The sequence below is a fragment of the Sparus aurata genome, chromosome 6, assembly GCF_900880675.1.
Source record: "Sparus aurata chromosome 6, fSpaAur1.1, whole genome shotgun sequence".
In the NCBI taxonomy this organism is placed as follows: Eukaryota; Metazoa; Chordata; class Actinopteri; order Spariformes; family Sparidae; genus Sparus; species Sparus aurata.
In genome coordinates, this window is record NC_044192.1 from 8903673 (window position 1) to 8929388 (window position 25716).

Genomic DNA, 25716 nt, shown 5'->3' on the forward strand with positions numbered 1-25716 from the left:
CTTAGCAACCAGAACAACAGTGCAAAGATTTCAGCTCAGCTGTTAGCCACACAGCTAACACTGCATGTAGCTGACAAACAGTAAACATAATATAGCGAGCTAACCAGCCATGTCACTGAGGTGTTTTGAATATAAACTGAATAAATTTGTCTAATACTTTTTACAACCAGACATTCCCATCACCCTCAGCTGTATGTTAAGTGCTTTTATGGTCTGGGGGAATACTCGAGTCTGATTGGCTGCAGGGTGTCCATTAACCCCTGATGGACACCTACTAAGTAGTTCCAGTCAAATTGACTGTTCACCGCTGTAAATTAATGCGCTAGCTGGCAAATCAGATCTGAATATTATATTTCCAACACTGAGTTCAGTCCGTCAGTCCTTCAGTGTCTTATCCTCTGAACACCACAGGGTGGCGACTGTAACACACAAGCTGCAGAAAGTTCACGTCCCTTCTAAATTTACTGATACGTGAATAATCTCACATCCCGTTCGCTGTTCAGCTCTCTGCTTCAGGCTGCGGCCACAGTAACGTTACACACGGCCGGTCATTTGTTCGTGAAAATCTTGATATTGATTTGGGGACAATGACATGACTGGATAGCTAGCTAGTCTTGTTGTTAAACATACTGTCGAATTATATTTACTGTTTGTCAACCGTACGCAATGTTATTGACTTTAATCTTGCTAGCATAACGTTAGCTTTCTGGCTCATCGCTGTGCGGACTACAATATCTCCCGTTGCCAAGTCGTATCTAAGGTCCGTCCTATTTACTGGAGGACTGAACAACGTCTTTGTTGCATAAGAACCTTACAGAAGGGTTATGATTGTTCCAGGTATTAGTTAAACCCTCAGGCGTTACCAGGGAAACTTAGTTATGGCTTGTGAAAAACTTTATATTTTGATTGTAAAACACATGAAAATATAAATTAATGGTCTTAATTTCTTTTCTTTGGCAAGTGACCATGGTATAAGCGGGATAATGCCCTTCGAGGTGTCCATAAACAGGAATTAATGGATGACGCGGAGGCCTAAGAACCGTCCGACGCGCAGCGGAAGACGGTTGCCTCCGCAAAGTTACTTAAACATATGTAAGCACGCATTCTTACTAAGCTATTACGGTAAGCATTGTAAACATTGTACTTACTTTGCATGATCATTGTGGGCATTTTAGCATGCTAATGTTTGCATTTAGCTTAAAGCTCTGCCGTCACTAAGCAGGCCTGAAACCTCACTGATCCGTTAGCATTGCTGTAGACAGTCTTGTTTGAATATGTAAATCTTTGCTAGGTGTGGATTTTAAATGTTTTTAACTGTCATTTTTCCCTGTTTTTTGCTGGTTAAAGGAGTTTTTTTTACAGTGTGGCAACATTTTCTTCATTCGACAAGTCGGTCAAAGACAGAGGATCACTGTTCACTGATTTTAAAGCCCACTGAGACAATGTGATTGTGATTATGGGCTATTTGAATAACATTACTGTCCTGTAATGAAAAAGTTTGGGGTTTTCCTGTTCACTTCAATGCAGTCATGGTTTTCCCACAACAGCATCCAGTGGAGATTAGAGGAACTACATCTCAAAACACTTCAGCTCCGATTGCAACACTCGGCTGTAGACTGGTGGATCAACACAAACAGGAAACAGGAGGTTTGTCAGCATGTTTTAATTAGATTAATACAGAACAGGAAGCCAGTGAATATTTTTTATCTTACAAAATAAAATCCCATAATTCAACAGGAACAATGTACAACAATAGAACATATAGAAAAATCTTTGTGTCATATCTTAAAGTCTCATAAGTCTCAATATATTAAAGCACCATCAAGCACAGTGTTCATCTTTATATTAATCTGTAGGATTAACATAAAATATCATGAATGTCAGAATAAGTATATAAATACTTACATTCAAATTTACCCTGATAAAGATTTATTAGGCACCATGATGACATAAATACAGTTTCATTACAGACGAAGTAAAAAATACAGAAGGATGATGACAGAAAATCAAAGAGGGGTCTAAAAATATTGTAAATATAACAATCAATATATACACAGAGTGTGTTTGTGTGTGTGTGTGTCTGTGTGTGTGCCTGTGTGTGTGTGTGTGTGTGTGTTCAGACAGCATTATTGGTATTGTTGTTATTGATCTCCATCCTGCTGACCAGTTCAGTCACCAGCTGCTGCACAGTGTGAGAACGAAGCCGGCCGATCTCCAGCACGCCCTCGTGGTTCACACTGTCTGAGTCCTCGTAGCTCTTCACCACCTGTCACAGATCAGTCAATCAATCAATCACTCAATCAGTCAATTAATCGATCAATCAGCTCCCAACTTGACCTCAGGATTTATTTATTTTATCAAATGTTGACGTATTGATCGTGTGTTTACCTTGTTGGTGATCAGAGAGAGGCCAAACACTCTCAGACCGCAGTGAGTCGCCACGACGACCTCGGGAGCTGTACTCATACCTGTGAACACACAACACCTGTCAAAACAGCACATATACACAGGTACTGTACTTGACTACAATTATGAGGAACCAGTACGTTAATTAAGTATTTTCTTTTCTTGCCATGTTACTTTTTCACTTTATTCTCAAATACTGTCTTCTTTCTTACTTGACAGCTTTGTTATTAACTATAAAAATTAAGATTTTCACACACAAAACATATGAAAGGTGCATAAAGATGCTTTATTGTTGATTAAGGGGCAAATCCATAGAATTTCTAGTTGAAAAAGTTCAAAAATGAACTTAAAGTATCAACATAATGTAAATAAACATCAGTTTTGACATGATATCTGTATGCTATGTTTGCTATGTTCAAAGCTGCTGGGCTACAAGTGTAAACAACAACAGTCCCCTGGTCCCCGGGCCTCCAGTCCAAACTGCTAGCTGCACGGCTAACTAGTTAAAACAGCTACAGTTAGAAGCTACAGTTAGCAGCTACAGTTAGCAGCAGTTAGCGGTTATTCTGTTGCCACCCATTTGTTTTGAGGATGAATGTGACGGGTTATTTGACAGTTTTGCTGACTGTTTGATCAAGTTTAGTCATAATGTTCGAGGATGTTGTTTGTTTAAATTGACAGTTTGGTTTCTGTGTGTGTGTGTTTTTGAGTCTTACCGACAGCGTCCACCCCAAGTCGATGCAGCAGTCTGGCCTCAGCAATGCTTTCGAAGTTAGGCCCACCCACCATGGCGTACACTCCTTCCTGTACCAGGCTGGCCACGCCCAGTTGCTTGGCGATCTCCATCGCTACGCAACGCAGGCCTTTGTCATAGCAACCTGACATGGCTGGGAAACGAGGGCCGAACCTGTAAACAACAACAACAATAAACAACCTAAAACAAAGTGTAAACAATCTTCAATACTTTGTTGCTATGACAACTGAGTTAACACAAGAAGTAAACAACATTAGTGTGAAAAAAAGTTATAGCCTAAAAGAAACAATTAATTTGAAAACAACAAACAAATAACAACAAAAAACTAATATAGAAGACAACGAGCTTTGGAAACATGAAATGGCAAAAACAGAAACAACACATAACCAAATGTATATCTGAGTTACTTGTCGTCGTTGGGTCCGCACAGCGGGTTCAGACCGACCAGTCCGGGGAAGTTGACGTGGTCTTTGATGACCATGATGTCACCAGGCTGGAGGCCATCAGCCAATGAACCTGCAGCATTCGTCACGATCAGAGTCTCCACCCCCATTAGCTTGAAGACACGGACTGGAAACGTGGTCTGATGAACACACACAACCAATCATTTGGTTGATTATTAGTCCTGTGTTTTAGCCCTGAGTTCAGCCTTTTAGGTAAAACTTCCTCATGGTCTGTGTAAAAATGCTCAGCGTATGTGTGTGTGTGTGTGTGTGTGTGTGTGTGTAATATGGAAGGAAACAATAGCAGCATTCAAAGGTCTGCTAAAAGGCTGCATGTGACCGAACTCATGCATGACCTGAGCCCAGTTTACACATGCACACACACACACACACACATACACATGCACACACATGCACACACGCGCGCACACACACACGCACAAAGTTCATGTTACAGGTTCAGTCACACGCTGCCGATTACAGTCATACTTGTATTATATAAAGGTTGCATGACTGAGGTGCTGTAATCAGCTCACACAGCGTTTGTGTGTCTGTGTGTGTGCGCAGTATTTCCAGTGTTTTGTGTGCAGTTATTGTCTGTAAACACAGTAATGTAAACTGGGTGAACACACTGAATTCCTGTGAATTCTGGAAAAATGTGATCCGTTTCCTGAAGCCAGCGCTCGTGCTTTTGTCTCGTGGCCTTTTTGGTTACAGATACCAAAAATGTCACAAATGTGTGTGTGTGTGTGTGTGTGTGTGTGTGTGTGTGTACCTTGCAGAGTGAGTGTCCTTCATACATGTGGAAGCGACCCTGCATGCACACACACGTCTTCCCCTTCAGCTCCCCGAAAACCAGCCGCCCAGCATGACCCTGCACTAAAACACACACGGACAAACAGTGAACATGTGAAGCTACATTCTGGAGTTGTTGGTGGAGCGATGCTAGCAGTTCCCCCCTGTTTCCAGTCTTTGTGCTAAGCTAGGCTAAGCATGTCCTGACAGTCACTGCACATACATGTTGTAGTCAGAAAGGTTTGTTATTTTACTTCCAATTCTCAAGCAGCCTGCGTTAAATCTATCTTTGGTCCACATACAATCATTTCATAAACAGGATTTATGATATATTTCTGTTTGAGGGGGGTTAACGAATAAAAGCTTGATTGATCAGTAATCTGATCCATGATTGAATGGATTTCTGACTGAATATCTGGGGTACCTGTGCTCTGTGGGAAACCCGGTATGTCAGAATAAGCGAAGGAGTCTTGACACTTCAGGGTGTCGGCGAGCATGCCCAGTCCAGACCCACAGATGATCGCCACCTGGGGGCGGTGCTTCGTCTGAGACATCAACCAATCGGCTGTCTTCTGGTATTCGTCATGACTGCAAACAGGAAGAAGAGAAGACGGGGGGATTATTTATTTATTTTAGAAGGAATGTATTCATTTAACGGCCAACTGAGACAGATTTGATCTCGAGGTGCATCATCATCATCATCATGACTGTAGAAAAGAGTCTTTTTTGCGGCAGGCAGCGGGTGTGAACTGTTGCGTAAGAATGATCAGGTCTAAGTTGAATCAGGAGGTAGAGCTCTGCAGTATGTAATTGACCTTAAAATTCAGTTTGGTTTAGATAATCTGGTTAAAATGCGGGTTGTCTGACCACCTGACAGCTCGTGCTGCCGTCCAGCTGGACCTCAGGATGCGGCCATGTTTACATTTCAGTGTGAAGACGCTGCTGATGAACAAAATGTGGTATTATTGTTTACCTTTCTCAGGTATCTTGGTGAAATGTAAATGGAATAATTTGACATTTTGGCGTTCTGATGAGAAGATTGATACCTCTCTCACATCTGACCTTTAAATATGCAGCTTCAGGCAGCAGCTGGGTTAGCTTAGCTTGAATTAGCATTAGTCTGGAGACAGGGGGGATTAGCTGACCTTTGCTAACAAAGTCCTATTACCAGCACCTATAAAGCTCGCTAATTTATATCTCGTTAATCGGTAATCATGTGCCTGACTGCTTCTTTGCAGGAACCAGTAACTTCCTGGAGGCTCCACTGGTTGCCTGGCAAAAGTCAAATTATTTCTTTCCCTTAACAGTGTTACATGACTCAGTTCTATGTTCTGTATCATCATGAAACTCTCTAAACATCAGTCCAAACGAGAAACAGCTGCATCAAGAAATTATCTGGGTCTCTGAAGTCAAAAGGTAAAGATTCAGGGACATAAACGTTTTTGGGCGAAAGTTAACTACAACTCCCAAGGTGCATTTTGGCAAAAAGCGCCCAATCATGGAGCTTGAAACTCTTCCACATGCACTGCTAGTGTTGGTTGGACGCTAAAGATGAAGATATAATTCAGCAACTGTGGCGCCATATTTTGAAGACAGAAGTGTTTTAAATTTGTTCTGTTTCACACCTCAGAACAGAAGCCGAGGCTCGAAGGGTTTGTTGTATTTACAGGGTTGTAAAATTACTCAAAAGTCATATTAGACTAAAAGTGAAGATTTCGTTTTAGATTAGGCTGCTGCTTTTTTAAAAGTTAAAGTCACCCATATGGATATTTCTTGAGTAAAAGTATCTGATTTCTGAGCAACATTTTGTTATACATATATTTACGTGTACACACTGTACGATGAGTATTCTTCTGATTATTGAATCAGAGCTTTTGTTATCTAATCATTGATAAAATACAGTATACAAATCTACAAATGAACCACTTTGGCTCAGATGCAGAAGGCAATCTGCAAAATTACTTGCGCGTAAAGTCAGCAAATAAATGAAGAAATTAAAAAGTAAGAAAGAAACATGTGAGGTTGTTACATTGACAGGTAGAGACGGTGTGAAGATATTATTTAAAGAAAATTATATAATGGAAATAAAGGATTGAAAACGCCAGCAAAACAGACAAGAGATGGAACAAGAGAGTAACAGTTAAAAGAAATAGGTGAAATAAATATAATATATGAATTTTTCATTATTACAATATTTGAAAGCTGCCGACTCAAACTACATTTCAGTACCTCAGCAGGTGAGTACTTCTGTTGTTACTTCCTCCATTTGATTATAAAGAGATTTCCTTACTGTACGCCTCACAACACAACTGTGACATGTGTTGGACCAAAACAACTTAATAGGTTCTGCAGAATATCAGTGTTGTTACATAATTTTCTCCAGTGCTGATCCCTGTGGGCACTCAGAGCTCCTCCAAAGTGTACTCCTCTGTTCTCCATAATCTTGTACCAGTTGGCACCGGTAAGTGTTTCAGTTTCAGCTGATTCACAGACTGAAATTAGACTGTAAACGTTTAAAACAGCTGCTAATAAAGTGTTAGCAGCAGAACAAAGAGATCAGGAAGAAATAACATTATAGTTTTTCTTATCTGATTTTTGAAATTGATCTTTTCAGGCTTCGGAAAATGATTGAAAACAAACAAAACAAAACAGAAAAAAAAGCTGTTGCTTGTTGGTCGAGCTGCTCACAGTAGAAATATGCAGTGACGAGGGGTCACAAGCCAAAACATTCAGTCAACACTGGTCCAGTATGTTGAGAGAAACATGTTAATAACACAACAACACCACAATAAAACACACAGGTGCTTCAGAGGAGACACAACACAGATGTAGTAAAGATGTTTACTCACCTGATCTGTTCTTTGCTGTGCATGATGACGACTAACGATGATGATGATGAAAATACAGCAGACAGATGTGTGTGTGTGTGTGTGTGTACAAGTGTGTGTTGATGGAGTGACAGTCAGAGTGTGGCCAGCTGATGCCGACCGGCCTACATATTTACTGGTCACATGCTCCTGATTGGTCAACAACTCTCCCATTCATCCGCAGCAGCCAATGGGATTACAGTGTTGTAGGAATGTGTGTGTGTGTATATGTGTGTGTGTGTGTGTGTGTGTGTTTGTGTGTTGGGGTTTTGTAAGAGGCATCCAACTTTTGCGTCACACCCCCGCTGACAGTAACGTGATTTTACTTTAATGTTAACTCACTCTGACTGTGATCCTGATGCTTTACACACACACACACACACACACACACACACACACACACACACACACACACACACACACACACACACACACACGCACACTCACACACACACAGTCAGCTGTGGCTGTATCGTGACCTTAAAGAACACACCCATTCAGTAAAACTTTGTCAGTCTTTGATGGATCGTCACTGCGTCCTCGTTGACATCACAATGTTCTGGAGTAATAACCTGATTGGCTGCTTTTCACTTCGCTCACTGAGTCGACATTAAAGTTCTGCACCTTTACGAATCCAGCAGGTGATTTTAATTTTCACAGCACTGAGGCCCAGAAAACATTCTTTCAATATATGACGTACAAATTCATCAGATATGTGTTTAGATATAATTATATGTTCCTGCCTTGTTCACTACCATCATCCTTCACTGAAACACGGCCAGCAGTCCGTCTGATATCAGGGTGATAAATGTATTTAAGAGCTCACCATCTTTTCAAATTCTATAAACAAAACTGTCATCAAATTTTTACTGCATGTCCGTCCGTCCTCTGTGGCTCTTCCTGAAGTTTCCTTCCATCTTCTTTTTCTGTTTAAAGGTTTTTTTTCTTCCTCACTTGAATCGAGGGTCTGAGGACGGAGGATGTCGTTTTTAAGCCCATTGAGGCAACGTGATTGTGATTTCGGGCTATATAAATAAAATTTATTCCATCTGATTTTATTGAATTCATGACGTCTAATGTTTTCTTATACATCTGTATGTATATTTTGTCTTTGTCTATGTATTTTATTTATGTTTTTCTTTGTATTTTTTGGATAATTTGTCTGAATTATGTTGTCATGCAAGAGAAATCTCCTCATATTGGAAACGTTCGGTTGTGCTGGACATGAGATTGATCCTGAGTCTGTATCAATTTGAAGGAAATGTCTCTACATTGAACTCCTTGGCTGTATTTGTGGTCTTTTACATTGCTCGAGAAGAGAGATGAAATAATAAGATGATGATAGATGAAATGATAATCATTCCAAACACAGCTGAAAGCCTCCAGAGGTTCCCTGTGTTCAGTTTTTATAGTAGAAATGGAGAACTGCAATCCTCACAGTCCTTTATGAGTATGTATATTGCATATTTCAGAAGTTAGTTTTTTTTTTTTAATTCTCTCTTGTTACGTATACTATAGCTCATCGTTTATATATTGCTCCCTGTTGTGAGTCTTTGTAGGTCAGCGTGTTACGAGTGACAATGTTTGCTGGTGGTTCTGGTAGAGTTTTGGAGGTGAGATGGCTCCAAACAACAGCATTTTATAACTTTTTTCAATGATTTGGGTGAAAGTAAATTATGTTATGATGAGAAAACATTGTCTGGTTTTCCCTCTGATGTCTTGTCTACGCTGGACAGATGGTTTCATGCTAACTACTGCTACTGCTGGCCAAACGACAGAGGCCAGCCACAGAACTGAGCTGATTTATGGACAGGTACCGGTAGTTTTGTTGCTAAAGTAACCACTTACTAACTGCTGCGAAAAGAACTGCACTGAATTAGTTAGTTTGGTCAGTGTGATGAAACTTTTGTACTTCAAAGAGAGATGTGAACTGAAGTCTTACACAGGAATGTTCAATGTAACTGTTTAACATGACCTGTAACATGTGACCTTGTTTTAGGCCGTTTTATCACCTATATCTGGTATTGAGTGACCACGAGCTTATCACTTTCTTCTCTGTGAACTATTCCTTTAAGTGCAGGTCATAAATTAGGAACTATTGTAGTGAAAAACACACCCACAGAGAGGGATATACGATGCTTTTCTCTTCAGATATTAAGTCTTCACTGTGTAACAGACCTGCGTGTTGCTCTGTGAATGCTTCTCTTGTACAAGATTAAAACCTTGTTTGAACTTTGAGCTGACTCCGATCTCCTTCCTCCAGTTCTAAATTATCGCAGAATTATTTTAACAGTCAGCTGTGAAACTAGTTTCATCCCGATTTGCTGACTCAGTTCTGGGATGCAATGACTAAACACTGCTGGGAAACCATCTCAGTTTATTCTTTACTTTACTTTATTCCCCTTCTTCAAGCTGGCCCCCATCTTCTATGATGCTGTGTTATTCCCTTCCAGTTCGGCCATGTTCGCTGAGAATGCCAGTACATGGAGGGTTAACGATAGATAATAAATATCAATAAATAGATAACTGCAACAGGTCGCACCCTAGCTGCTTTTTCTTGATTACGAAATACGTAAATATGTCAAAAAGCAGCTCTCCACTCTAAGTTAGCCGCCATCTAATGTCAGTAAAAACCCGCACGGCAATATTCTGCCACAATAAAACATTATACAGCCACGGGCCTAAAATCTGAGTTATATTTGACTACCTGAACCTTGTTAACCTCATTAGGTTCCGGCGCAGACTCAAATATGCATTCAGCCAATCAGGGCCGAGATTTGATGGTCTAACGAGCAGCAGCTCGTCGGTCACTTCTGTTTCAATTGAAACTACACATCGAGTCTTATGACCGTTTACACACCTCACATGTTCCTCTGCTGCCCCTCTGATCAGCTGCTGCTAATGAAGCTCATGTGGGTCTGATGGAGACCGGCCAGAGTCGGACCGGACCCAGAGCTGAACTTCGACTGGAGGGACCTCGCTGACCAAACGGAAAACCAGAAACATCAAAACTGAGCTTCAGTCCACGTCCACCTGCTGCAGAGAGCTGATCGTAAGGATTTCTTATCGTCGGGACAGGAAATGAAATCAAAGTTCAAACTTGTTGAAAACCACAAAATCCATAAATCTGTTTAAACTACAAAAGTGGACCTCAGAGGTCGCGATCAGAAAAGGTTTCACGTGAAAATAAAATGGATAAAACTTTATGTCTTTTAACTTTCTTCTCATGCCACTTTGTGTGTGTGTGTGTGTGTGTGTGTTAACAGAGGCCACGTGGAAGCTGGTTAGCAGGTTAATGAGCAGAGCACAGCTGGTGGTTAGAGACCCACCGACGAAGAGAAGGACCGGTAGCTGGTATCAAGAGATATCGATCCGCTGACCCTCCATCTTGCACCACCAGCAGGTCAAATTGATGACTTTTCCGTCCAACGTAATCATCAGAGAGAAAGTGTTGTGTTGTGACAATGCTCTGCTGTTGGTCAAAAACCACTTTGGGTTAAGAAAAGATCATGTTCTGGTTTCACTCTGGCTGCAGATCGGTCGGTACAAACCGTCTGAAAAACGTCCCGATGTCAAGTCAGAAGTTGATTGTTGAGTTTCTTTGGATCGGTGTAAGTGTCTGTATTCAATGACCTGACAAACACGGTCAACCATCCAATTTTATTTTTCAGAAAGTTGCATTTTGTTGTGTTTAAATTCACCTTTTTATTCGCTGACTCGTGCAGCGGGAGCTTGTCCAACTGTCACGCCACCACCATCCCCTACAAATCTAAGCGTATCTGTAGTTTGCGGTCACTATGTTATTATTATCATGCACACCGGGCTGTCCCATCATACCCAACCCTACCTCTTATACATTGCAACTCAGTAAATGCAAGCATGCTGACAGTATGTGTTTACTTTTAGGTGACACAACCCTCTGGTGGCCGCAGTCATGATGACGGGCGCAAAGGAGGAAGTCAGGCGATGTTAATATTGAATAATAAAGTCTGCATTGGGCGGAGACTGACATACAACATATTGTATATATATTTAAAGTCATTTCCTGCAACATTCTGATCATCTGCTGACCTATAAATTAGTGTAATTTGACTTTAAGTTGTATGTCACATGTTGACATACTGATGTATTCCAGTGGTTCTCAGCTGCTCTCTGTTCTGGATGCTGCTGCTGCTGCTGCGTCTCTGTGTGTTTAATGCTCAGCTGAACGCTGGACATTACTGCGTTCCTTCACCTCAGTCAAAATGTGGAAAATGTGACTGCCTCCATTCAAATGTCATTCAGATGTTTAGCATTCTTGGACGTATGTGATGTACGAGCAGTCTGTCGAGTCTCGCTCAGGTTTTATTCCTGCTGCCTCAGCTTGATGAGGCCAGAAAACCTACTTCACACAACACAAACAGTCAGTGTGAAAGTCTGTGTCTCGGTTTCTGAACAGTCAGCAGTAATTGTAGTTTCATACCAACACAGTTTAACGCTGATGAGGCGTGAAATCAACCAGAAAATGACCCGTCATGTAGCCCCAGGAGCTGTGCTTTCCCTGTTGAGCTACCAGACATCCTCCTGCCTAACGTGCCAAGTCGACACTACGGGAATTTTAGCTCTGATTTGTGGCTGCTGACTGTTTTTAAAGTCCGCCAACAAAAATCCACAGATCAGAAGCAGGCCAACATGCCTTCCTGTGAACGATGGTCGCCGACGGAGAGCCGACGTCTGCTGGATATCTAGTCGGTGTAATATTAGGCTGAGTGGATCGAGAGGCGTGAGAGCGTTCAGAGCTCTACTCTGCTGTCAACCACGCAGCCCGGTCTCATCGTGCATCTGTGTGTATGGAGCGTTTCAGTATTTGTAACAGTGTCGTCCTTTCTGAACAACAATACGATACAATAAGTATTTTGTATCCATAAATCCGCGCACAAACGACCTGGACCGAACCTCTCCGACTGTCAGGGCTGATATTCAACATATACTGGATTTGTTCTGTGAGATTACAGATGAAATACACTAATTTAAAAAGATGCTACTTTGGCTCTGATGCAGCGTCCAATCACATGATGTTCCAACCTAAAACACCATCTTAGTGGTAACACGTCACAGTCAACAACCTACAAATACTGAATAATCTGAATCTGCAAAGTTTATTGAGCAGGGACAAATACATTGTACATTGTTTCATATAAAATATAAAATAGATGCCATGCATACAGGTTTCTAGTCAAGACTAATTTGCAACCCCTGTCGAAAGTAACTAGTAACTATTGAATAAAAGTACTGGAGATGACGTATTAAGTAGCCAGAAAATGGAAACACTCACGCAAAGTACCTTAAAATGTACTTGAGTAAACTGTACTTTGATCTCATCACTGGTTGTTTGATATTTTGACAAAAAGAGTTTCATATTTACTGCAAAGGAATATCAGTCCAGAATAAAACATGTTTCAGTCTTCTTGATATCTAATAATCAGTATCAGCGATGTGACAACTTTAAAAGTCTTCTTCTATCAGATGAGTATTAAACATGTGCTCATTTTAACAGGCAACTAAAATTCAACCCTTGAAATGTTTTATTACGCAACAATCTTTAGTCAAAAGCACAACTTATACTCTGAGTGACATCTTTACTTTCTCTTTGCGGCCACATTGTTTTCCGTCGGACTGACGTGCGTCGATAAAAACAAAGTGAGTGTGTACAACTCTGCTGAACGCGTCAGAGAATACTTCAGATTCTCTGCGTGGCGACTCAGGCCGTCTGCTGGATGTTTTTAAACCGATGAAGGAAGGTTTTATTTTGTGCGTCTGACTCCGAGGCGAAACTTTGTGATAAAAACAGTTTGTGTGACGTCTGAATGACACAGCAGGAACCACAGAGAGAGAAGGTTAAGACGAGGTTGATCATTTTACTACAATAACTTATTTTACAGATCAAAATCTGTTTCTATATTTGAAGTGAAAATGCTTTTTGTGCCCTAAATTTAGCCGCCATGAGAAACAAGTCAAGACCATCTGTGTGTTGTGTGACTAAACATTCACATGTGCTCACGTGCGTCGACATTCCTCTCTTGAGTTTTTGTTAATGTGAAGCAGGATACCGCTGATTTGATTTAAATAGCCCCCAGAATTAAACAGGGGGTCAAAAAGGTCAACATTTAGCCTATTAAGCTTCCATTCCGTCCAGATCGGGTCGCGGATGATCAGGATCTGTGTGTTTGTCATGTGAGCAGCAGACCTCTAATCAGAGGGACGCTGCTGCCGGACCATGTGGTCAGAGAGCCGGCGGACACGGGAGGTCCAGACAGCATCCTGGAGATTAAGACCCGATGGAGGAAATGTGCCGTTTATGATTTTTTTTTGTCCTTTGAGTCGGGACGTCGTGTGAGCTTTACATGTAGAGAGGCGGAGGAGTGGAGCTTTTAGGTTGATGTGTCGCAGAACAGACTCTCAAAAAGGAGAACAGATTCAGAACATCTAGATCTTTTAATTAGACAGAAGTACCCGAGCTTCCTGCAGTAAGCAGAGTACAAGTATTCAACAACAGTAATAGAGTACACTGAACCTCCTGTTACAAAGTTAGAGGTTTCAAGTTTTACGACATTTTGTGAAATCAGTCACTCTCCTGCTGAGGGTCGAATAAGAAGGATGAAAAGCTGAATCGTCATCACGACATCTAATCAAAATATAATCAATAATGTGGTCGAATGTGGACGACAAACTAGTTTTAAAACACTTACTGCTCTTTCTGACTCTGTTCTGAGAAAAATAATAAGCTGAGAGTAGAATAATGAACACGTACTGTTACTTTTCAGAGGAGTAACTCAGTTCATTTACTCTTTATCAATGAATACTGTTACACACGATGAAGGTTACTGACTACATGTTTTGTGGAACAAAGAGGAAACCCTGCAGGATTGTGAGGCGCTGCACGCTCCTTCATCCTTCCTGAAGAAAACACAAAACATCCGTCACAGAGACGCCTGCAGCTTCACAACCCAGATTATTCCTGCAGACGACTTGTGACGATCAGCTCACGGTCACAAGTTTGGATGCCAGCTAGTCTCTGACCGCCTGCAGTGAACCAGCTTCAACAATTCACACATTGTCTGGTTACCTTCACTACAATTATTCCTACAATTAATTAGAGGTTAGCTGATGATATCAGACGATCCTGGCCCGTCACAGATAATCTGCATCATCTTTTTCTTGGGGGAGATTATAATGAAGGAAAAGAGGGAATTTTGGGGGGTAATTTGCAATTGTCAGCCACTATTTCAGAGCACCGACGTCATTAGAGACAGTAATGTGATTGTTAAACTGTAAAATATCCTTCAAATGTCACAACGTCTTTGTCATAAGCTTTTGATATCCACATTTTAGGGACTACATTTTCTTATTGCTCCACTCCAGCATATCTGTACCACCATCAGCCCCAAATATCAAGTGTCAATCAGGCCCTACACGTAACAATGACCATCTAGTGTGTGATTATAGTTTTTTAAGAGAAGCACAGTATCACAAGATTGAGGAAATTGGAGGGGGACCCAAATGCAGACTCACAAGAGGCAGGATGAGGAGGAGCAGAAGGCGAGCAAACAAAAATGAATTCAGGGACAGAAAAAACAAAGCAGCAAATAAAACAGTTAGACAAAGTGCAAACAAAAAGGCAAAGTTTAAATCAAACCAAGAAAAAAGCAAGAGTGGAAACACAAGGAACTCGAGGGAGACGTCACACAAACAACAAACTGACAAAGAGTGAACGGGGAACAAAGGCTTGAATACACTGAACACACTGATGAGGGGACGAGGAACAGGTGGGGAGAGAGGAGGGAGGAGGACAGGTGAGATAATGAGGGACAGACACTGAGCAAAAAGCATGAAGGAAACAGACAGAGGGAGACAAACATGCAAGGAGGAAGACGAAAAGACGGAGCGGAGAACATGGAGGAAAGAGCACAGAGGGGAAAACTGAAGAGACACAAAGAAGGGACAAAATATCAAAACATAAGACACAAGACAAAGACATCGAATCATGAACCATGACACGCAGCTGATTTCTTAAAACTTGACAACGACAAACAACGAGCAACAAAGTGAGGACATTTTATTATAGTGAGGACATTTTTGCGTAGTGAGGACATTTTATATAATAGTATTGTATACCATGTAAAGTCAAAGTCACACATCCAACTGCTTGGAGTCTGTGTGTGTGTGTGTGTGTGTGTGTGTGTGTGCGCGTGTGTGTGTGTGTGTGTGTGTGTGTGTGTGTGTGTGTGTGTGTGTGTGAGAGAGAGAGAGCTGACCTGGTGAGCTGGTGGACTCTGTCTCCCTCTGGTGGCTGTACTCGTCTCTTCGTCACATCTCATTGAATCTCTCTGGTATCAGAAACAAACAGTGAACATTAATCAGGCAGCTGCAGCTCAGAGTTCATGATGTTCATATTTCACCTGTTTTACCTGAATCACCTGAGCTGCGACTTCAGAGTTTAAAACAGAGGCTGTGAGTGTGTTAACAGTGTGATCTGACTGCAGTCCTTCACATCTGGAGCGCCTTACTGTCATTCATCAACAAAGAGATCAGTGTGTGTGTGTGTGTGTGTGTGTGTGTGTGCTGGGTTATTGGCGATTGTGTGTGTGTTGCATCATGCTGACATTCTGTGCAGCTCTCTCTATTTCACACACATACACACACATACGCAGATGTGAGATAATTGGACTGGTAGAGAAACACTGTAAGAAAAAGTCAATTAGTTTGTCATCAATAATTCAGAGACAAACATCCTCCGACACTGAACCTCCAACAAACCTTGCTGAAACTTTTTTCACGCTGCAGGAACTCTTCAGTGTGTTTGTGTTGATAATCAGCTCCTTCATTTAAAGTGGTTCATACACTGACTGCAGTCTGATTCATGCAACTGTGAAACAAAATGCCGTCGTCTCTCCGAGTGTTTACTATAACGTGCTACTGTTCTGTTTATGATAACACAAGAAACGTCTGACATGTAATCTGACCAGCTGACAGCAACAACAGATTATACAGATGACTGTAAAATGTAACCAGGATGCAGAAATGATTGTCACAGAGGTTTTCTCTGTTTATGGGTTATTACAGATCAACCAGATGTGCTCCAGCTGTTCCAGTGTAAAGTTGAACACCTCTGGATGTCAGCTGAATATTTTTTTAATCATTATTAATTATACTGTCTATTCCCTCAAAGTTTTATTTCAAAGGTTCAGCTTTGTTGTCATTAAACAATATGCTACACACACTGAACATGTTAAACACGGATATTGTAAAAAAGAGGAACAAATTATATAAAAGTGGCACTAAAGAAAGAAACAACAATATGAAGTTGGGTTTATTTTACACACAAATCAGTATAATATGTTCGTTTAAGAGAAAAAAAGGCTTCAGGTAATTTTGACTTTAAGTTTTAGAGTTACACTGCTACACACTACTTGGAGATCCACAGTGTTTAGATCTTGTTTCAAACACCTCAAAGTTGTACTGAAATTTGAAATTTTCTAGATTTGTTTGTTTTTTGGTTGCCTAAATGTTGCACAATTTTAAATACGGTTTAGTCAAAAGAATACTGGAATTGAGTAGATTTAATTGTCATTTCTTGACCTGCTTAACATTAAATGAAGGATTTAATATCAACTTTTAATTAAAAACCGACACAAATATCCAGAGGACTGGACCTCAGGTGGAAACTGCAGAGCAGAATTTATAGATTTGAGTGTTTGCTGGGAAACCGAATCAAACAAAACAACATTACGGGAATTACAAGTCGTGAAAATTAAAAGATAAACACAAAACGTCTTTGATTTCCTGTGAGTTTTAGTTGTGTTTGGCTGCGACGACGGCTGTCATGTGAAACAGCGAGTACAAGTACAAACTTTGTAGAAAGAAATGTGACGCAACTGAACACAAAGACGACGAGAATTAAATTATTCAAATTCATGTTATTTTCATCTTCTGGAAGAACCAAAAAAAAAAAAAAAAAACGTACGTTCATCCGTAACTAGTTTCTTCTCCTTTGGCCAGAAATGACTTCATGTAAATGTTTCCTCTAATTGCCTCTGACAGCAACTGGGAGAAACATTTTCCATCTCGTCCATGCAGAACCTTTTTAACTGAGCTCTGTTTGAGGAGTTTCGTGCGTGTAGTTTCACAACTCCGAGCAGCATTTTGATAGGATTCAGATCTCAGCTACGACTGAACGTTTCTTCTTTTCCAGACATTGTTTTGTGGATAATTATCCTGTTGGAAAGTTCACATCTTCAGTTGTGACTTCTGAGCAGATGGCCTCGTGTTCTCCACACACATGTTTTGATTTGATGATTTGATGATTTGATGACCAGGTCAGAGGCACTGAAGCAGCCCTGCCATGTTCTACACTGAGTACGAGGTTCTTCTGGTTGGACGCAGACTTTGGTTTTCTCCTAACACGTCTCCAACAACTCCATCTGTGGCCCATCTGTCTAGAAAATCAGGGTCCAGATAATCGATGGTCTTGCCTGCAGAGCTGTTCTCCTGGCTCACCTGCAGAACAAGTCAAATGTGTGCGTCGTCTTTTGAAATGGTAGACCCACCACAACACTCTTCTCTTCCTTTGGCGTCTTACGGTCGGTTCTCGGGGTAAATTTGCTGCAGCTGCAGAACCGGACAAGTTGGCAGTAGATCGAAATCTTCTCCGTTTATGCTCCCCTGAAAAGTGGAAAGATTTAGCTCCAATAAATTTAGATATTTTCTTAAATGCACAGTATGTACACAGTTATATTATGGGTGTGTTTCTGCTGCCAGGTACGTTTCTTATCGTTTATTTTTCACAGAAAAACGTTTGCACATCTGTGTATCGACAGGTGCGTAGAAGAAGACCTAACCATCCTGCACACTGTTCACCTCAGCTGCAATCAAGGATTTATTTTGATAACAGCGTTTCAGTGCAAAGACCTGAGATAACCTGAAACATCGTTATTATTTCAATTAATCCTTGATTGCAGTTGAGGTGAACAGTTTGCAGGAGTTTATGTCCTGATTGTTATTTTCTGACAACATAGTTACAGTACAGTGTGGGTGATGTCTACCGGGGTTCAGTCTGCACATCTGGACTCAGCTGCAGTTTGATGATCTCATTAATTAGTTTGGGATCTTTGGATTTGTTGTCTTCAACAGTCACCGTTGCCGATGAAAATATTCCCAGATGAGGTACTGACAGTGACATTTATTCCTGTTCCATCCTCACTCTTTGACGCATCAAATGGCACACACCGTTACCTTTAGTAAAATATGGATTATTCAACAGTGTTGGAAACAGGTGGGATAATGTACACAAGCAAACATTATATGTAACAAAGGTCGTAATGTGTAAATGTGACACATCACATCAGCGTTTATCAGACTTATACAAATCTATATCTATCTAAAAGGTAGACTCAACTTCCTGCACTGCACTTTTTCACATGACTGTGTGACATCATGGCAGTATGAGGTCAATACACACATGCATATACACGTGCGCACACACACACACACACACACACACACACACACACACACACACAGGAACAAGTCAACACTCTGTAACTCTCCTGCAATCAGAGGCTGACTTCATCCTTCAACCAGCCTCTGTGTGTGTGTGTGTGTGTGTGTGTGTGTCTGTGTGTGTCTTTGTGTGTGTTGGTCAGCATTGCGTGTTGATTGCACCTCGTTACGGCAGAAAGCAGCCGGATGGTGTTGGAGGGAGTGTGTGTGTTTGTTTGTTTTGTTTGTTTCAGTCAGAGATGGGCGAGTGTGTGTGTGTGTGTGTGTGTGTGTGTGTGAGGGTATTGCCTCAAGTTGCATTTGATGGTTGCACAGGAGAGCGATGAAACCACGGCCACACGTACACACACACACACACACACACACACACACTGGCGAGCTAAAAATAATCATGAATATTTGATGTTTCTTTTATATTTACATTGTTCAGGTTTTCATAAAGTAAGCTAGTATGTTTTTTTTTATTTCTCGTCTTGATGCTCAAACTTTTCTCTCGTCTCAAACGATCTGACAGTTCAAACATTTTACCAAATATGTATTTTATGTAGTGATTAAACTTTAATCTCAAGGTTCTCCTGTGAATCATTTATGTACCAACAAATGTGCAACATCCTGCTGAGACTGATTATCATTTAAATCATGTTGGTGTTTTTCTTTTCTAATGTGGAAGCTTTCTCAATAAAACGTCCATTTTCTCTCTCATCTCATCTCATCCGGTCCGACCCCACAGAGAATACACGGGAACTCCACACCAGTCCGTCAGAACTGAAGAGGTCGCATATTCACAGTTAACTCGTTCCAGCTCTGAGAGACGACACAGGAGACGAGATCGGAGGGAGATTTCCTGCCTCTCAGTGATTATAGGACAAGCTGTAAAAGGCGGGTAATGTGAGCTCTGCTGTAGCTGATGTGCTGCCACATTCTGGACAATTTGCCAGGGTTTAAATGTTCCTGTTGGCAGCCCTGCCTGTAGGGTGAGAAATGACAGGTTGATGAACAAGGATGTTATAAGGATGATGTTATTTAAAGGCTTCGCACGCTGCATATTCTCAGCCGGGGGGCACATCCTAAGAATTGCCCCTGGGAAAACTTACTCTCAGGGGCTAACTCTGCTCGAAAGCCGGGCTTGTAAGCCCAAGGCTAAAGTCTGAGCGAGCACATTTTGAAATGTGCCAGTGTGATCACTTTCTCAGCCCAGGGTGAAGTGCAGTGTGGAAACTATGTCACAGCCGAGTCCCCGGAGGAAAATGTTGGCATCGTACATTTCTGCAGACCACAAATACGTTCATACGTTACATACAGCACATTTCAGATCAACATTTCTACGATAACGCTGTTTTTCTATCACATCTACAGGAATTTGGCAGGAATTTGCATTCCCACCACAACTGGACCACCTGCTTGAACGTTTGTCAGTAACGTGCTTGTGAGTTTCCCTGCAGCACTATCCAAGAATCACATCTAACAAAGTCACTCCGCTAATTCAGTTACAAACAACTTTCATTTACTACACTCTCTTCATAATAAAAGCCCCCCGTTATTTGGTCATTTAAAGCAAAACTCTCGCCAAAATGCAACCTAGGCTTTTATTGTGAATGTATACGAGACAAACCTTCGTGTAAATGCATAATTACGATGAAAGAGGCACTTTTAAGATTTACCGTATTTTTGTTTTCGGGTCAAACTCATCTTCAATGGGAGTGCTACGGGCACTTGAACGTTAGCATCAAAATCTCTGTTTTTAAAACACTAAGAAGGCTCGACACAACATGAAACTTTGCTCGTAGTATCACCAGGGTCTCTACACATGAACACGAGCATTGAGAACATTGTTTGTGTACACAGAGTTTACTAAAAAGAAGGTTTTTGAACAACTCACGTTAGCAGTAGCTTGTTCCACTAGCCGCCGTCCTGCCAGTCGAGAATTGTCGATCTCAGAATGTTCCTCAGTCAGATCCAATCGGGCCAGCAAAATATGGTCACTTCTGGTTACAAGAGACCAAGATGGCGATGGCCATTATGTTCAAACTTGAAGCTTCTAAATGCTAGTTGTCAAACCAGCAGGTGACGTCACACATCAAACCCATATTGTCGTTAACGTTGGGTAATCTTTGTGCAAAATCTGGCAAAGCAGACTCTCTTGAAGTTGGACACTTTCAGACTTCCTTTAAACTTTACTGAAGTTTGCAAACGCACACAAGTCTGGACATTTGGATTCAGGCTATTGCTGCGTTCATGTCTTTTGGACTTGTAAACACTGCTCGACATCCGATTCATAATTACCGCAGGGATACTCTTTCTGAAAGCTCTGATTTATTCAAGTCTGAGCTTCATCATCCAGGAAAAAAATGCCTGAAAACAAAACAAAACAGACGTCTCGCATCAGCCAAAGACCGTCCTCCAGTGTAATGAAAAGTTAAAGTATGTATAATTCTAGTGTAAATGCACAAAACCAACTCTGTACTCATGAAAGCTCAATGACGTATAAGTGACGTGAAGGGGTCAACGTGGGAATCTTTCCCGTCTCGACCTTCCATCTCGTGTGATGTGAACGCTCAGTTGCAGCAGAGCCGTCTGATTACATAAACCCTCAGCAGAGGGTTAATAAACGAGGCTGATGGAGATGAAAACACAGAGTGATCTGAATATTAATCAAAGCGATGAGAACAAACGTCGAGTCTCGCTCTCCACTGTTGTGATGAGGGTTTCATTTTGGTAAATAAGGGAGAGATTAGAGGGTCACGTGGGGGGAAGAGTGCGGCGCCTAATTAGCTGCTGATGCAACTCACCTGAGAGACGCCGCTGAGACGATCCTGAGAGGGTCGTCTGTTGGATTCTTTGTTTGATTCATGAATCAAGTGTGCTGAGAAAACAGCAGGCAGGCTAAACTGAAACTACAAGGAGGCCGACAAGGAGGAAATCTATCTGGCCCTGAGTCACAAACCACAGGAAGAAGACTTCCTCAGCCTCACCTGCAGCAGGCGCAGCTCTCAGGTGGGCGTACGTTCAACAGTAGTTGTGAAATTCCACATCAGAGCTCTTCGTCATTTTCTCTGGAAAATTGTTTCAGGCACAGAACCAGAGTGCGGTTTGACTTTGAGACTTTCTTCTTTCTTTGGTTGCTCGTGTTCAGCAGCACTGAGGAGAGTCGCGCGGTTGAAACATGGACAGAAAAATGTAGAATCAAATCCCGGGGAATGTCGAGAGTCACAACTGAAACTCCGCGTACGCACAAAGACATAAAACATGCATGAATAATATATTATTCTATTCTGACTGAAGCCTGCCTGTCACTCCCACAGTCAGCTGTCAATGGACGTCTGCAGAATCAATGCTTGTGCTCGCTCCACACTGAGACTCGAACATTAAAGGCGAAACAGCAGAGAGGAAGATGAACAGTTTGACAGCTTGCACGCATTCTACACAGTTTATAACACAATATTTTCTATTAAACAGCAGAAAGGTAATCAATGATTTTGTTTATAAGGCTCATATGAAAAACAAAGAGTTCCACAACACAGGATAACGAGAAAACATCATTAACAAGAAGATAAAATGACTCTGGAGGCGTCGTTGTGATGAGATCACACGAGCCAACACGTCCACTTTCTGACCCGTGACCAGTCAGAGATCATTGCTACATTATTACATCAGAACTCGGGTCGGGCCACACCTTTCTTCAAAGCAGGTCTTCACTTTGAGCTCAACACACCTGTTAAGTCTTGTCACAGCATCGTGCACGTTATGATGCTATCGAGCTGACAGAATCGCTCAGACGGACGTTTCAACACCTCCCGAACACTCAAACTCACTTCTGTGATACTTTTAATTTTACAGATTTCTAACGACTGTCAGGCTACACGGCATGGCAACACAAGCGGGCAGGTGAGGAACAAAAAGAGAACTTCAATAGCTGGAATCAAATACAAAATAGAAATACAAAGGCAGACCACAATATCTAAAGGCAACGGTACAAAGCAGGAATGGCACGAGGCACAAAAGCCAGAAAAGGGAGATGAAACTGGGAGAGACGGGAACAGAACAGGACGGGAAGCTGAGCAGACGAGCTGACAAAGAAAGGCAGGGAGCGCACAGACTTTATACACAAGAGCTGATTCACCAGTAGGACACAGGTGACCACAGGAGACGGGCAGGAAACGGGGAAGCAAAACAGGACAGATGAGGGCAGAACTTCGGCACAAAACAGGAAATAACCAAACCACAAACTCAAGCTACGACCAGAAAATGTTATTTCTGCTCAGAAGAAAAAAAAAGACAAACAAAATACAACTGACAGGAAGTCCAACTCACAAAATGTTTGATATTTCTGGAATCATTTAAGATTGAGTTTTTTTTTGTAAAACTTTAACTGAGGTTTTTTTGCTTTATAAAATGTAGAACTTAGGATAACTCTAAAAAGGTTTGAGCACATTCAACAGATTTCAGTACATTTGATGAGAGAAGAAAACGACTGAAACTAAAACTTGAAGGTTAAAATCCTCAACAGCTGTTTTTTTAAAAACTCTTCTGTTTGTTAGAATTTGTTTTATTATTAGTTTAATAATGTTTCCTTCACCCTCTGACGAAATCCAGGTCTTTCTTTAAGGAGGTCAAAGGTCAGACCCTTAAAATACACATTATTTCAACACACACAACACACACACACACACACACACGCAGATCCATGTCACAGTGGATGGAGTCGTCATGCCAACAGCAGACATTACTGCTGGTTTCATCACAGAGACAATCCCAGGCTGGCCTCACTGTATATGTGTGTTTGTGTGTGAGTGTGTGTGTGTGTGTGTGTGTGTGTGTGTGTGTATGTGTGTGTGTTTATAGAGATCTCACACACACGCATACACACACACACACACACACACACACACACACACATACAGTATTTAAGTGTCTTCTTATCTCAGTTTTACATCATCCCTAGTGACCTCTGTGTGTGTGTGTGTGCGTGTGTGTGCGTGTGTGTGTGTGTGTGTGTGTGCGTGTGTGTGTGTGTGTGTGTGTGTGTGTGTGTGTGTGTGTGTGTGTAGTGGGGGATTATAGAGGAGACAGAAATGAAGAGGCTGAGACAAGATCAGGTTTCACGAGATGCGAGAAGCGCCACAAAAGAAAATAAAAACACAATAAAATCATACGTAAAGTTGCTGATAACTTGAAGCTGCGTCACCTTCAGTCATTTCACAGCACTTTGTTCACAATCCTCTAGTTATTTGATTCTTTTCATTTAAATATAAATAAAACGACTCTCGATGTCTACAGTCATGCCAGAGGCTCTTTGTGGCTATACTTAGACGGAGCATTGCTGGGAGCTGAACGCTAATAACAATGCAAACATGCCGAAACGTAACGGTTACTATTCTCACCAACTGGTTTAGCAGGGTAGCATTTTACCAATTAGCATCTTAAACATAAAATGTATCTTCTCTTTCTCTAAATTTAAGTCACCTTTCATGAAAACGTGGTCAGGATCAGGGTCAGGAAAACTCATGTGAAGGTTAAAGTTCAGTCATTGTCACTTCACCTCCATGAAGAAAGTCCATGAAGTTCTGAAGTCGACAAAACGTTCCCGGAGCTTCACAGTACAACATTGTTACAGCAAAGCCCCGAAACAACTGAGTCGACCAAAATAAACATGAAATGGCTCCATAAAGCTCCTCCAGCGTAATTCAGGCCTCTGGATGCACCAAGATTCCACATTGATTTGAAAAGACTTCATTTACACCCTTGACGTGCAGTCGAGCTCGTGCATCCACTACAGACAAAGTGTGTGCTAACCTTTAGCGTAGCAGCTGCACAGAAAATTCTGGCTTTCGAGAGAGTGTAAATAACATCTTTTCAAATCAATATGAGGATCTCGGGGTTTCGGGAGAGTTTGACTCCTGGATGGAATCAGTTTATGTTTCTTTTTCACTGTTTTTTACGTCTGTGAAGCTCCTGAAATGTTTTGTGGAGTACAAACATTCACCTGCATGAGGAGTAGATCATGACTTTATTGTTGAACTCAGTCTTTAAGCATCGCTGTCACAACTGATTAAACTCTCAGAGTGACACATATTTTGTATATTATGCCAAAGCACAGACATGTTTTTATGAACTGCCTTTACTGAGGAAATTGTTCCTTGTTTCTGCTATGAGGTGTCCTGATCTGTCAGGAGATGCATGTTCAGGCAAAAACCTGATTAGGTCACAGGATTGTGTTTCTTCTTGCGACCGACCGTCTTGCAGGCGGAATTGGCCACTGAAATGAAACTCTCTGTGTTGTTTGTGGTTTTATTTTTATATTCCTTTGAGGTCCAGTTTTGGCAAAATATAGCAAATTCCAACTCAAAAGATTTTAAAACAACATAAAAAAAACACGTGTAAACTGCCTTTGAATACACAGAGTATTGAGAGATGTGGTCTCTGAATGTGTTTGGTGTTAAAGCAAAGAAACCTGACTGCTGTTGAGACATTTGATAAAGTGAACTCAGTATTGAAAAATGTTTATTTTGACTCGTAACATTTATTATATGAGATTCTGTGGATAATTAAATTTAAATCCATCAAGTTGTAAACTTGAAAAAAAAAGAGTTTCTGTGTGAAAACGTAAATAAAACCAGCATGAAATCATTTGCTAATCCTTCTCAGCCGTCATTCAATCAAACGCAACACAAAGACAAGAATCTGACGACGTGAGAAACTTTACTGTGTTTTGTAAACACGCTCTGAATGTGATGCCTGCTTCGTGTTGCAGATAAGTCGGGACAGGGGCATGTTTACCACCCAGTTACATCACCTTTTCTTTTAACAACACTCAGTAAGTGTTTGGGAACTGAGGACACTAATTGTTGAAGTTTTGAAAGTGAAATTCTTTCCCATTCTTGCTTGATGTGCGACTTCAGTTGCTCAACAGTCC

The 25716-nt window shown here is 41.3% G+C and overlaps 1 protein-coding gene across 1 annotated transcript; it reads right to left on the minus strand.

The window, feature by feature from the left end:
* Positions 1–1706: 1706 nt before the first annotated feature.
* On the minus strand, positions 1707–7347 carry pnp4a (purine nucleoside phosphorylase 4a). Its single transcript, XM_030419015.1, has 7 exons — positions 7248–7347; positions 4823–4986; positions 4379–4482; positions 3568–3743; positions 3123–3313; positions 2389–2468; positions 1707–2266 (listed from the first exon to the last, which is right to left on the minus strand). The coding sequence occupies exons 1-7, from the start codon at positions 7268–7270 to the stop codon at positions 2117–2119; spliced, it is 888 nt and encodes a 295-aa protein (XP_030274875.1). The 5' UTR covers positions 7271–7347; the 3' UTR covers positions 1707–2116.
* Positions 7348–25716: the final 18369 nt, after the last annotated feature.

What these genes read in the sequence shown, in the direction of transcription:
- pnp4a (XM_030419015.1), bottom strand. Translation starts at nt 7,270, where the DNA reads ATGCACAGCAAAGAACAGATCAG. An exon ending in GGGTTTCCCACAGAGCACAG is followed by an intron (nt 4,483 to 4,822) that starts GTACCCCAGATA and finishes TGTGTGTTTTAG; the next exon opens with TGCAGGGTCATGCTGGGCGG. An exon ending in ACTTGGGGTGGACGCTGTCG is followed by an intron (nt 2,469 to 3,122) that starts GTAAGACTCAAA and finishes GTGTGTTCACAG; the next exon opens with GTATGAGTACAGCTCCCGAG.